At 25.7% G+C, this 14008-nt stretch overlaps 1 protein-coding gene across 1 annotated transcript; it reads right to left on the bottom strand.

Moving 5' to 3' along the window:
* Nucleotides 1–9197: 9197 nt before the first annotated feature.
* LOC111301008 (WAT1-related protein At1g25270-like) lies at nt 9198–10930 on the bottom strand. The gene is made up of 7 exons (XM_022896535.2): nt 10788–10930; nt 10622–10684; nt 10418–10534; nt 10102–10345; nt 9858–10013; nt 9444–9595; nt 9198–9351 (listed from the first exon to the last, which is right to left on the bottom strand). The coding sequence occupies exons 1-7, from the start codon at nt 10928–10930 to the stop codon at nt 9198–9200; spliced, it is 1029 nt and encodes a 342-aa protein (XP_022752270.2).
* Nucleotides 10931–14008: the final 3078 nt, after the last annotated feature.

Genomic DNA, 14008 nt, shown 5'->3' on the forward strand with positions numbered 1-14008 from the left:
AAGATAAAAGTTTTATCTCTTTTTGAAATCTAAATTGTCTAAATTAGTGCTTTTTATATTTCTTTAACTATTATATTAGCTTTCTTTTTTTAATATTTTTTTGTTGATAATTAGTTTAAAGATAATTGGGAATATATGGGAAAAGTCTTTCACCAGTGGTGTCACTATAAGAAAAGTTGATTTCACTTTTGGTTGGTACTATATGTCATGTAAGAAACTATATGAAATTGATGGAAAATTTCATTATTATTCCTGCTAGGTTAATGCTCCTAATCCAACTCCAGGGTAATTTGTATTTATATTTTTTATATTTGATACATAAAAAATTTATTATTCCATAATGATAATAAAAGTATTTTGAATTATTATATTATATTATAATTGTATAATTTTGTATTTTTTTAGGTACAAGTTGAATATTAAGGCATATGATAATTATGAAAAAGGCGATATTCGTACAGTTCAATACAAAAGCTAAGAATTTAATTAATAGAGATATCGATGATCTTTATGAAATATTTGCTAAGATATTGAGTTAAAAAATATTTTAATATTATTTAATATTCAAATTAATCGAATGACATATTTATACTTATGATTTAGGAAAATGGAGATTATAAAATCCAAGAGATATTTGAAGATCTCTAAGATAAAATTTGAGTGTTCAAGACGAGAGCAGCCAAGTATAATCTTGAGACAAGTAGTATCAAACTTATAGTGAATAAGAAGTATGATTATGATTCTAAGTTTAAATGTCAAAAGAGATAAGCATAAACTTATTATACTGATTATATTTGTTATAAAGTTATATAGTCTAGATTATAACTCAACTGTTGTCAAATCATAGATTGCTGTTTTATCTATCTCTTCACCTCTATCTATGAAATCTATTGGCTAATAGAGTAAAATAACACCTACTTCAAATATAACAAGAAATACTTAGAGAAAGAATTTCTGTATCTTTGCTTCAACAATAACTTATGAAAAAATCTCCCGTGAAAAAAGTTTGTATTTTAGATTGATTTTAAATATGAAATTTTTAATTTCTTGAAATCGAAAATATTATTGTTTTTGTTTAGAGATTTTTTTGATTTAATAAATTATAGTTTGAGTTTTCTTTAGAACTGATGATAATTGCATAAATATATTCAATATGTAATTAATTTTTTTATTATATTGAAATATATAAATTTGAATAAAAATAATTATAGAAGTTATGAGTTGTTCATAAACTCCATAGCTTATATTATCATTTTAAATAATTTATATTTACATAAGATTTATTGATATATGAATATATTTTTATGCATCATACGAATTTAAAACTAGTTAAAAATAAGTTTAATGGACTAATAATTATTACAATTTGCATACTACAAAAGATTAAATTGTTATCGTAAAGGCAATAAATTTTTAAATTGTAAAAAGGAAGTTAAAAGTAGAATTTTAACCTTGATTTTAAATTGAATTGTCAACTTTTATATTTAACAAAGGAGGTAGGCCGAAATGCCAATCTCATTTCCATCTCTTAACATAGTTGTTGATAGGATTTGACCCAGCACGTATCTTGCCTATTTCAGTGTCAATTTAATTTTTGGAGATGTTCTTCCTTTTGAAAAAAAAATTTATAATAAATTTTATTAGTGAAATATATAAATTTTTTATTAAAAAGCCAAAGATTGCTAAAAAGTTTCATTATTAGCATTGAAAAAGGTCAAGAAAAGGTCAATAGTAAAGAAATTAAAAATCATGAAATTTGCATTTATTGTCTGTGTTTGTGTTGATATGGGCGAAAAGCCATCCCATTTCACTCGTTTTCTTTGCTAGCTTTGTAGTGTAGGTATAGTTTATGGCAAAGTCACCGCAAAGGTTGTTTTCAATGCACATGATTTTGTTTGTTCCGAATATGTTATCCATGTCTTTTTTTTCCATTGACTTCAAATATTTAGCCAGAAATGAATTAATAGACTATCTTCATATTACTTCCCATACACCAAAAAAAAAAAAAGAAAAAGCTTCTAAATTTATAAAAGCATGACAGCGCTTGAAAATGCTACCAAAAAAGTTACCAAATCTTTGTTTTTTTGTAGTGCAATGACCTATCATATTTTATTTTTTTTTTATTACATTTATGTTCATATTTGCCCTTCATCAACAATACGAAGAGAAATTCGAGCATTAGGTTTCAGCTTTTGTCTTTAATTAAGGTAATTTCGAATTCAATTCTCCAAATATAATATATTTAAATTTTATTTTTAAAAAAAATTACTTTGATCTAATTAAATTTTATATCAGCTTCATATTAATAATGCAAGGAGAAATTCAACCATTAGGTTTTAGTTTTTTTCTTTTATTATGGTAATTTCAAATTCAATTCTCCAAATAAAATATATTTAAAATTTATTTTTAAACAAAATTACTTTGATCTAATTAAATTTTATATCAGCTTCATATCAACATCTTTCATTAAATGATGTAAAAGTAATTTCCATTCTTTTTCTTTCCTGTAGCTAAAACGCAACAAAACTTATGGCAAATCTTATTGCATCACATTCAAAACAATTTCTTTTGATTTCTTTTTTTTTTTAGCAAAATATATTTTTATTCTCAAAATCTTAAAACATATTTACTTAAATTCATATTCCTTCAAAAATCAAATTTTACACAATAATCAAATTCACTACAGCACATTCAAAGTCGCAGTTCACTTCTTTGTAAGTTTCATTATTATCATTTTTATCAAGTAAATAGAAAAAAAGGTAACCCCTTTTTTTTTCCTTTTTTTTTCTTAATTTTCCTTTCTTCTATAATTTGGACTATGAAAATAGAATTTTGTTGGGACTTTGCCCATTTTAAGATGAACTAAGTTAGAAATTTTTTTTGGGTTTTTCAATTTTGTTCTTGATCATCGTTTGATATGTTCTTAACATATTCTTTATTTTTGCTGTTGAGTTGCCTAGCAAATCTGATAGAATTAAAGTAGGATATCCGCTTTGTATTGCAGCTGGCTTTACCAACATGTTTCCTGCTCGGAGGTGTGGGTCCCTTAACTCCCCATTTAACTCCCCATTACACCCAAAGAAACAATGGAACTAGAGAAGTCGCGGAGTTGCAGTCCTGAAGTCAGTGAACGGAAACAACGCCCTTTTCTTCTTTCCATCCTATTCTCATATTGTTTTCGCCAACTTCGAGAGGGACATGGAATCCAACTAGATTAAAATACCTTTATTTAAGTATAAAATTTAAATCAGAATAAAGATTTTACACTATTTTAGTTAAAGAATAAACTCCAATAGATTTGGGTTCAAAAATATGGGATTTTTTTCTAAATTAAAGTATTTTTAAATTTTTAATTCCTAAAATAGATTGATTCTAATCTTCTTTCTCAAATTAAGGTATTTAAGCTAAGTCAAATTCATGATTGAAACAATCTTAAAAATTATTTTAAAAATAATATCAAATTAAAAAATAGTTAAAATATCATTATTTTAATATGTTTAAATATATTTTGGATTAAAATTAAATTTAAAAATATTTTTCCTTCTGCATATGTTAGAGTTTTTCCCTAAACTAAACTAAAGTACTTTGCAATCTTATTTCTTTAATTGGAATATTATTAAATTTTATTTTAAAAATTAGGTAATATTATCCTATTCTTCCATTTTTCAACTCATTAAAACTTTAATAAATCTATGATTATATATATATATATATGTATCTCTTTTTTTTTTTTTCCAACTAAATGGAAATTACTTAAAAAAAAAAGAAATTTAATACAACATGATTTCTAAAATAACAATTCCCTCCACTTAAAATTATCTAATTTCTGAAATGATCAACTCACAAATATAGAATCAATGCCTCATGATGCTACCAGCTTTTGAAAATTGACCACCGTGATACCAGCTTTTGAAAATTGCTACCATGCTACCAGCTTGTGAAATATTTTTCATGATGCCAAAACCTAAGGAGATTCAGAAGTTTCTTCAATCATAAATTGCTAGTCAACGTATCCATCACTGCAGTTTTTTATAATGATTTCAGGGTTTCCAACTCCAAGCAAAATCCAGACTTGTAAAATATGCAATATCCAAGCAACTCTATAGAACAAACTTCAGTCATGAATAGGCTCAATCAACACAATTTAAATTAATAAAACCTAATTATTCATGGGTAGTCCTTCAAAAAAATTAAAAAGAATCTTCTTGATATTTTGACAGAAATCCAATCTTAAAAAAAAAAGTTGTTCAGTTCTCTCATCTTTAACGAAGCAAGATCATTTACAATATACATGTTGTGATTAACATGTGAACACATGATTGTGAAATATATCAGTTGCGGCTCCATTTTTAGTGGAGGATGTCCATAGACACTTCATAAAATTGAAAAATAATAAAATTTAAAGAAAAAATTTTCACTGAACACTTCGAAACTTTTCTTTGAATACTTCCAAAGATGGAAAAAAAAGATAGAAAAATTTTTTTTCCTAAAACACCATAAAATTGATAAATTTATTAATAATTATTTTATATATTATAAATAGACACTTTTAGAAAAATTATGGATCTGCCATTAAAACCTACATTCTCACTTTAGAAATTTGTGCCACATAAATTCACATGGCAACATCCTAAGTAAATCTATTTAAAGGTCAAGCTATACTCCCAAATCCAAAAACTCGTTCAATTTTTTAGAGGGTTTGAACAAAAAATAAAAACTCTTTAAACAAGTTTAAATATAATTTTTAAACCCATTTAAATTCTAAATCAGGTCTTGGACAAAAAAATTTTAAGCCCAAGCCCACTCGATCCAACCGTAATTTACATATATATAAGTTTTTTATTTTTATATAAATGTGAATTATATATTAATTCACGTATTTATAAAATTTAAAAATAAAAATTATATATATTTTTTATTAAACTTAATTTTTACTTTTATATAATATTTATTTTAATTTATATATATGAATTAAATATAATCCCATTAAATTTAATTGAATTATATATTTTTAATATTTTAGTATATAAATTAAGTTTAATGGGTGCGTTCAAAATTTTTTTTTTAATTTGAATCAAGCTTGAAAAAATTTTAAAGCCTAAAATTTCAAATTGGGTCGAACTTAAACAAACATATAAGATATTAAAATCAGATATGAACTCAGCCTAAACCCAATCCGACCCAACTCATTAATACCTCTAATCGTAAAATTGAACCAAAAAAAAAAAAAAAAACTAACTAATGCTGAAAAACCCAATTCTACAAAGTTTCATGATTTTGAAGCGGTAAGAGTGAATTAGATTCAAGAATTCAATTTAACTAGCTTTGTAACATGCACGATGCACAGTTAATTTTTTATTTTATAAACATACAAATATAAATAAATGATCATTATATAATAATATATAATATTTTATATAGGTGTAAAATCAATTGGTTTGATGTAGTTTTATAGCTTTAAGTATGATTAATATTTTAACAACCCAACCATTGAAACTTTTCAAACCAATGTACATGTACTTATCATGCACATAAAGTTTTAAGTCAATCAAATATCTTTATCATACAAATTGAGATATATATTTTTATTACAAAACAAATAGTTAAACATTTTTAGTTAAACATTTTTAATTAACTCAAAATTTCATAATGCATGATTTACATGAATACTTTAATAAAGCATGACATCCAACAATTTGATTAATCAAATATAAATGGTATAAGAAGTATGAAAAAGAGTAAAACTAAATTAATGTTGTGGATCTCTCCCACATATATATATATATATATATAAAAAATAAACTTTTTATTTAAAAATAAACTTTAAATATTCAATTAAAAATGTTTTTAAATAAAAATAACAAATTTGTCTAGATAAAATTTTGGATAGACTCAAATTTGTTTCATTTTTATTATGTCTTCATGTTTTGTAAAAATATCAATATAACTTTTCATGTTTATTTTGATCAATTAAAGACAAGTTCATTTTATTTAAATAATCTATAATTTTATATCTTAAAATAATAATTAAAGAAAAAACTCCATCCTCATCTATATACCTTTTGGTGAAATTTAAAATATATCTTGTTACATATGATCTACATCAAATGTTAAAGTTTTTACATATGAAAATCTAATCTTATCTTTTGATCTTTTTCTATAAGAAAGAATTTATCAAATAAAATTTATATTTATCATTTTATATACATTTATAACTCGTAATCACATTTTAATACGCATATATATATATATATATATATATATATATATTGAAGTAAAACAATAGTAAAACCCTATACCATGTGCAAGTTAATTTATATGCCGTCTCCTTGTATCCCAATTTTTATTGCATCGTTGACTACTAAAGAATTAAAAGAAAAATCAAGCATATTCAATATAATGTGCTTGTTATTAGGCATGAGTTCATAATCAAATTTTAAAGTGATAACAATAATTAATAATTTAACTCTTTTTCTTTGTTATGATTAATAAATGTATAGTAATATATGTATTCTTATAATATATAAATCTATAGATCTATCATTAAATACAACCTAAGGAGTCACCACTAATCTTTTTCTATTTAAGTGTAATTGACTACCTAACTATATGCTTCAAATGTTCAATAGCTATTCTAGAAGCCGAATGCTCCAAATGTTCATTATTTGTTGGCCTGAAATCAAACGTCTTAGCTATAAGCTTTAAATGCTCAATAGCTATTCTAGAAGCCATTTCATAACCCTCTGCAATCTGGATGGGATGAATCCCACGTTCTAATAGACACTCTGCCTGCTCTAAAAGTATCCAGCCATGACAACAACACCAATCGTCCCATCACCAATTTCATAATCTGGACTTCGGGATAGTTCAACCATCAATTTGGCAATTTGATTGTCAACATCGATTTGCTCCAATATCGTCGCTCCATCATTTGTTGACAACATCCAAAAAACAAGTCAGGAAACTTTGAACACGATCTAGTGTATGATTTCACTAACAAATCGAAGTACAGAAATATAAATTTCAAGATGCTTTTTCCTCAAACATTAAGTCAGCAAAATTTTAACTAAACCAAAGTTTCCAATTGAAGACTATTAAGTTTAATAAAGAAACTATAAATCCTGAAATTACCAATAAAACCTACATTTACCTTCCCAAATAGCTTATTCTAACTAACTTCTTCTTTCGAAGCTCCAAGCCAAATAGAACATTAATCAAAAATAATTTTTTAAAACCTAATCGAGTAACCAAGAACTTAATGATCAAGCAAAAATTAGAAGAAAAAAAACACAAAACAAAAGAGTTGGAAATGAGTTAACTGATGGTGACATCGCCGTCGGAGCTTTGAAAAATTATCTACGCATAATCTTAAGTTGTTAAAAGAATGCAAACCAAAAAGATAATAGAAAATTAGTAGAATATAACCAATGTGTTGTTAAGCTTTGAAAGATTGATACTTCTAACCCTAGATTTTTTAAAATGAGAAAGAGAAAAAGGCATTTAAAGGCGAAATCAAGAATTTTTCTCATTAGAGTAATGGCAATGATGGAATTGATTTGAGTTGCTATGGTGAGTAGCTGATTTAGGCAAACAATCATCGAAACTTTAAAAATTAAAAGAAAAAAAAAAGCAAATAAGCTTCGACAGATTAACCAAACATACCTGAAAAGAAGATTTACGACAAGAAATAATTGAAATCGGAGAGGTCACTGGCACATGAAGCAGATGCAGGAGCTGAATAAAAAGCGATGGTGGCACAAATAGAAGAAACAAAGGCGAAAAATTCTTGGGTGGAGGCACCAAATTTGCAAATTGAGTAGTGTTCATTGATTTTTCTTTTTTTTAAACAATTTGTTTTTTGGATTTTTTTTTTTTTTTTTTGCTTTTTAAAAGAATGGCTCCTAGTATTTTTATGGCTTTGCCTTTTTAGTGGAAAAAATAAAGATTATCAACAGTGAGGGTGACAACTATTATTAAATGTTTAGACGATACTTTTCGTTTTTTATTTTTTTTAAGTCAAGATTATTTTTTAATAATAAAATTATTTTTGTTTATTATTCTTATAAAAGGTAAAAAAAATTAATCAAATGAATATCATTTAAGTACAACTAATAAAAATTATTTACTAAATATTATTTTGATTCTTAACTTTTATTAAAATGAAAAATAAATTTTCACTATTTTTTTTTACAAAATAAAAATAAAAGAGTTATAAAATAAACTCTTTTCCTGAAGATGCTCTGCAGTCTAACCGTGGGTTTGAGGCTAATTTCATTTACTTTGCTTAGAAAGTTATGAAAATATTATGTAGATAAATTCACGTTTGTCCGTCATAAACAATACGAGAGTTCACTTAAAAAAAATATGACGAGAAGTTCTAACATTAGGTTTGGGTTCAAAAATAAAGAAAAGATTTTTTTCATGTTTCAAAATTATTGAATTTAAAGTTCATAAATGTATTAAACCTATTTAAGAGTTGGGCTATTCGTCTAAGTCCATAGGTTTATTTCAATTTTGAGAGAGTTTGAATAAAAAATTAAAACTTGTTAAATAGATTTAGGAACAATTTTAAGTCCGTTTAAATTTTAAGCTGAACTTTAGACAAAAAATTTAAAACTTGAACTTAGTTCGACCTAGTCCAAATTTATATATATACATTTTTTATTTTTATGTATATGTGAATTATATATAAATTAATTCATATATATATAAATTAAAATAAGATTTATATATATTTTATTAATTTTAACTTTTATATAATTTTTATTTTTAATTTATATAAATACGTGAATTGAATATAATTCTATTAAACTTAATTTAAGCATATTTTTTTAATTTTTTATTATATAAATTGAGTTTAATGGGATTTATTTTTTTAATTTAGATTAGGCTTGGAAAAATTTTAAAGCCCAAAATTTTGAGCAAAATTGAGCTTGACAAACATATAAACTATATGATTAATATTTGTTTAAATTATTTTTATTTTTAATTTATTTTTATAATTTAAAATTATTAAATTTCAATCGAATGTATTGTTTGCCTTTGGATAGAACAATGTCTAATTCAACTTGTACACACACTCATCACTTATTTATAGGCTTGACATCAAGATCTATCTACTTAGCACCCTCAAGATCAAGATCTTCTTCACTTAACTGTATCTCAACGCGCTCAAGATCAGGATGATCTCTTCTTAATTATGTCTCAACACTCTCGATATCAGGATCATCTCTTCTTGATTGTACTTGAACAGTCTGGATTGCAAGATCATCTCTTCTCGATTGTGTCTCAGCACTCTTCCCCCACAACATGGCATATGTTCCAATAATAATTAGTAATCCACCTATAACGCTGTTAATTTTGAACAAAAAAACACCCCAAAATTAGTGGAATATATGATAATGTTATTTGATCACAAAAGTTGAAAGAAAGTTATTAGATACCTCCCTAGGTGAATCTCCTCGTGTAGTAAAGTAGGGCCCATGAGTGCTGTAAAGATGAGGGCTAAAGGAGAAGTCGCGAAGACAAAAACTGGTCCTTGTTGTCGTGCGCACCATGTTGCAAGCATTACTGACAATCCAGATGCAAGGATGCCCTATCCATTTTATTAAATGAAAGAATAAATTTAGCGGTAAAAAAATATCATTTACTTTTAACTTCTAAAACTTGTTTGTAAACTAAAGCTTAGTATTTCTATCTCTTTTTGTTTTCTCCTCCTAACCCTATCACTGTAGTTAAAAGTTTTTTCTTATTTCAAATATAAGATATAAAAGCATATTAAAAAATGTAATAGATAATTTTATATATCTACAAAATTAAGAAAAAAAAAAAACAAAATAAAATTAGTAAGTAATTACCGAGTAAGTTATGGCGCTAGCATCCTGCGCCAAGTACCAAGCAGACCAATCCCTCTGTATAGAGATAGCATATATAGTGGAGAGTACAGTGCTACTACTACACATAAAGAATAAAGAAGAGAAAACTGGGTAGGAGTATGTCCTGCTCATCATCGTCTAGTTAAAACAAAGGAAAAAAACTAATTGTTAATAATTTATATTTTATTTTAATATAGTTTATATTAAAATTCAAATATATGCATACCAATATGGTAAGAAAGATCGCAAAACAAACACAACTGCTGAAAGCTAACATGATCCCATATACTGGCCTTTGCACTTGGGTTAAAGCTGCTATCCCATGATGCTGTAATAAATCCACAGAAGTGGACCATAGATGGATGTTTGGTCCACTATAGAAGCTAATAATCATGGCACCTGTGATGCTAATGACGGTGCCAATCAACTTAAACTTACCAGGCCAAGTGGCTAAAGTGAAAGTCTCCATCCTAAGAAAACAAGTAAATATCCTTAGATCCAAACTTTGTTTTTTTTTTTTTTTTTTTCAAAATTTCCAATACCTGAAAACGATTGCCAGCATGTAAGTGACGGCAAGAGATAGATTTGAAATTGCTGCCAAGTATGTCACAGAAGCAAAAGCAAAGCTGGCTGCAAATATATTCTGCCCTAGTGCTCCCCTTGATTCCACGAAACAAAATTTAAATTAATCAATAGATAATTAGGTTTTAAATAGAAAATTAAATTTTAAAAAATAAAGTGCATACCCAAAAACTCCAGCTAAGATGCCTAAACCAGCTATCCTCCATGTCAATGCGGACCTTGTACTCCTGCAAAAAAATTTTTTTTTTTAAATTCATATGCAAATTATGAATCAATATATTATTTATTTCACATTTAAAAAACATATAAATTTAGTTTTTAAAAACGTACCTGTCAACTATCAATGCAAAGGGGAGTATACATATTGTGGCGACGATGAATTGATATACCACCAAAATTCGTAAACTAAAACCGACGTTATAAGACACCTTGTATAGGATATTAACCCCAACGCTAATGACTTGTGTTAACATCATGCCAAGAATCCAAAAAAACAACCTTGTGTAAATGGTGCTGGAACTAATCATAACAACGTTAGTCTTAAATTGTAAAAAATAATATATTATATTTTTTAGAATCATGCAGTAGACATCATGCCCGGGAAAGCTATTATATTTTTAGAAAAATATCATCACCTAAACATTATTACAGAATCACTACTCAGATTTCTCTAAAATATCATTATTAAATCCTTATTATATACATGAATAATATATCAACGATGAATTTAAACATGAGATATGAAATTAAAATAAGAATGAGAATCTAAACAATAAAAGAATTAACAATACATAAAATTAAACTTATAATTGAATTTAAACAATCATAAATAAATTATAAAATATAATTAAAATCAAACACACATAAAAATAAATAAACTTTATTAAAAACATATTTTATATTTTATATTTTAAAAATTTACTTATCACAATATTCTAAATAAAGAAAGTTACTACTTTATTTTTATTATTATATTCATATCAAGATTAAAAGAAATATATGAGATCCATTACTATGGTCCCACGTCATCCCTTTTTACTGCCTAAATGGTGTTAGTATTCCATTTTAATCCAATCCATTAAAAATGCAAAGAAGAAATAAAGAAAGCCACAATGGTCCCCTCGCCATGGCCTTTGTTTCTTCTTCATAGCATTGAATTGGGGTCTTTCTTTTACATGTATATATGTATTTGTAATAATTTGAAATAAAATGTGGAAGACTATTTTGGAGGTCACTACCATCAGACAGATGAAAAAACGAAATGAGAACATGAGGGCTCACCATTAACGGGAAGCCGCGTGCGGAAGGAGTTATAGGCCCATTTCAGCCTTCCATGCAGCATACATTCCATGCATTAATTGGAAACGTCAATTCCTTTACCATTTCTTCCTTAATAGAAATAAGTTCAATGGACAAATAATTATTACTATTTGCATACCATATAAGATTAAATTGTTATCGTAAAAGAAATAAAATTTTTAAATTGTTAAAAAGGAAGTTAAAAATACAATTTTAATCTTGATTTTAGGTTGAATTTTCAACTTTTATCTCTAACAAATGAGGTAGGCTCAAATGCCAATCTCATTTTTATCTTTCATCACAAGTCACAGCTGCTGATAGGATTTAACTTAGCACATATCTTACCTAGCTCATCAGTAACTTAATTTTTGGAGATGCTCTTGGTTTGGAAAAAAATTTTATAAGAAATTTTATAAGTAAAATTTATGAAACTTTTAGTTAAAAATAAGTAAATCAAAATTAAAATAATAAATAATAAATTAAAATATTTCGTCACATAAATCAATAATGTAAAATTTAAAAAAAAAATTAATAAATTATCTGCATGAACTCTTTAATCCCAATTATTACCCAAATAATAAATGCATTTACGAAACTAAACAGCAATAACAAATTACAAAAATCATTGTATTATCATTAAACCTAAAGAATTAAACTATAACTACAATTAATAAGAACAAGCATAGGAAAATTATAAGAATTTTCTTGCAGGAAAATATTCTAAAAATGAAGTTGATTGTTCAAGCACATAGGTATCCCAAAATAGATAATTTTTGGGCAAATAGAAAGTGCAAGGTTTCAATAATTATAAAATATTCTGCCCATGAAGGATCTACGTCGTAAAGTCTTCATTATATTGTAAGGACATCAACAAAGTCACATCAAGTCCTACATCACAATTTATTTAAAAAAAAAAAAAACGAAGAAACTAATTGTAGAAAGTCAAATTAGGATGCAGTTCATTATTGGAAATTTCTTTAAAATTTCGAATTAGAGTTCACTTTAATTGGCAAGTATTTTTAGGTCTTTCTTAGGATTACGTTAGTAACAATTACGTTTTCTCTAATTTTGGATATAGCTTTTAACTTATAATATGGTGCTGGCTGAGGGCACACGCAATGGTGCATTAAGCTAGCTCTTATGATTAAAAAGCCTGAATATCATTAACTGAGCTTAAGGGATGTGATATAAGATTAATTTGCAAATTACCCTTCTTGTCTTGAAAGTTTGAAAAACTAAGTGTAAATTAATAGGCAGTTAAACAAAAAAGATTCCAGCTTCAATCTTATTAATTACAAAAAATTCACCCTTAATTTTAAAAATTCAAGTGATGTTTATAGCTTTAATTAGTGCTTAAATTCAGAATTTAAGATGAAGTTTTTATCATAGGTCGATTAGGATAATTATTTTCTTTATCATTATTATTAATATGCATTAAAATAAAAGATATGCTCTTCTGTAACGTGCCATCAAAGATAGTAGCATTAATATGTATTAAAATATTCTTTTGAAGATTTTTGATCCCAATTAACAAAGATTTTGTAAAACGTAATCTACAAATATTCATAAATAGCAAACAATTAATTGACTACTATTAAAAATATAAATAAATAGCTCAGCTCAAACAGAAAGAAAATAGAGAAAATTAAAAACTAAAGAGGAAGTAGAAATTACTAAAATTACATGCACATTAAAGAAAACCCAATGCATTACCTTAAGTACCTGTGAATAAATGAACACGTGAATTTCGCATCACATACTCAACAAAGTAAGTGGCAATGTGGCATGGTCCAGAATTTGTATAAGTGGCATTAATATTAAAATATTATTTTTTTTGTTTATATTTTTTTATTTGATATAACATTGACAAAATTAAATAGAGAAAAATATCACACAATATAATATAAATTTTAAATAAATATATATATTTTCTTACAATTTATCCATAATAAAAATTTATTTCAATGATTTCTTATTTTACATAAAACTTTTTTCTCAACTTTTCTATCGTGCCGATTAAAATGTTAAAAAATAATAGAAGGAGAAGGATAATAAAATATATTTTTTAATTTTTTTATAGTGAGATTAAATTTGTACTATCAAATAATTAATTATCTATGAAATAATTATTATATCAAGTACATCAAACCAATAATCATTTATAAATTAGATCAGACTCGTCATGAGAAAAATCACACTTAATTAGTGTGATGACAACAAAGTGATGAAGAAAGAATTTTAATAAGAAATAT

The sequence above is a fragment of the Durio zibethinus genome, chromosome 18 (assembly GCF_047325235.1).
Source record: "Durio zibethinus cultivar Kanyao isolate XHJ-2024 chromosome 18, ASM4732523v1, whole genome shotgun sequence".
Classification (NCBI taxonomy): domain Eukaryota; kingdom Viridiplantae; phylum Streptophyta; class Magnoliopsida; order Malvales; family Malvaceae; genus Durio; species Durio zibethinus.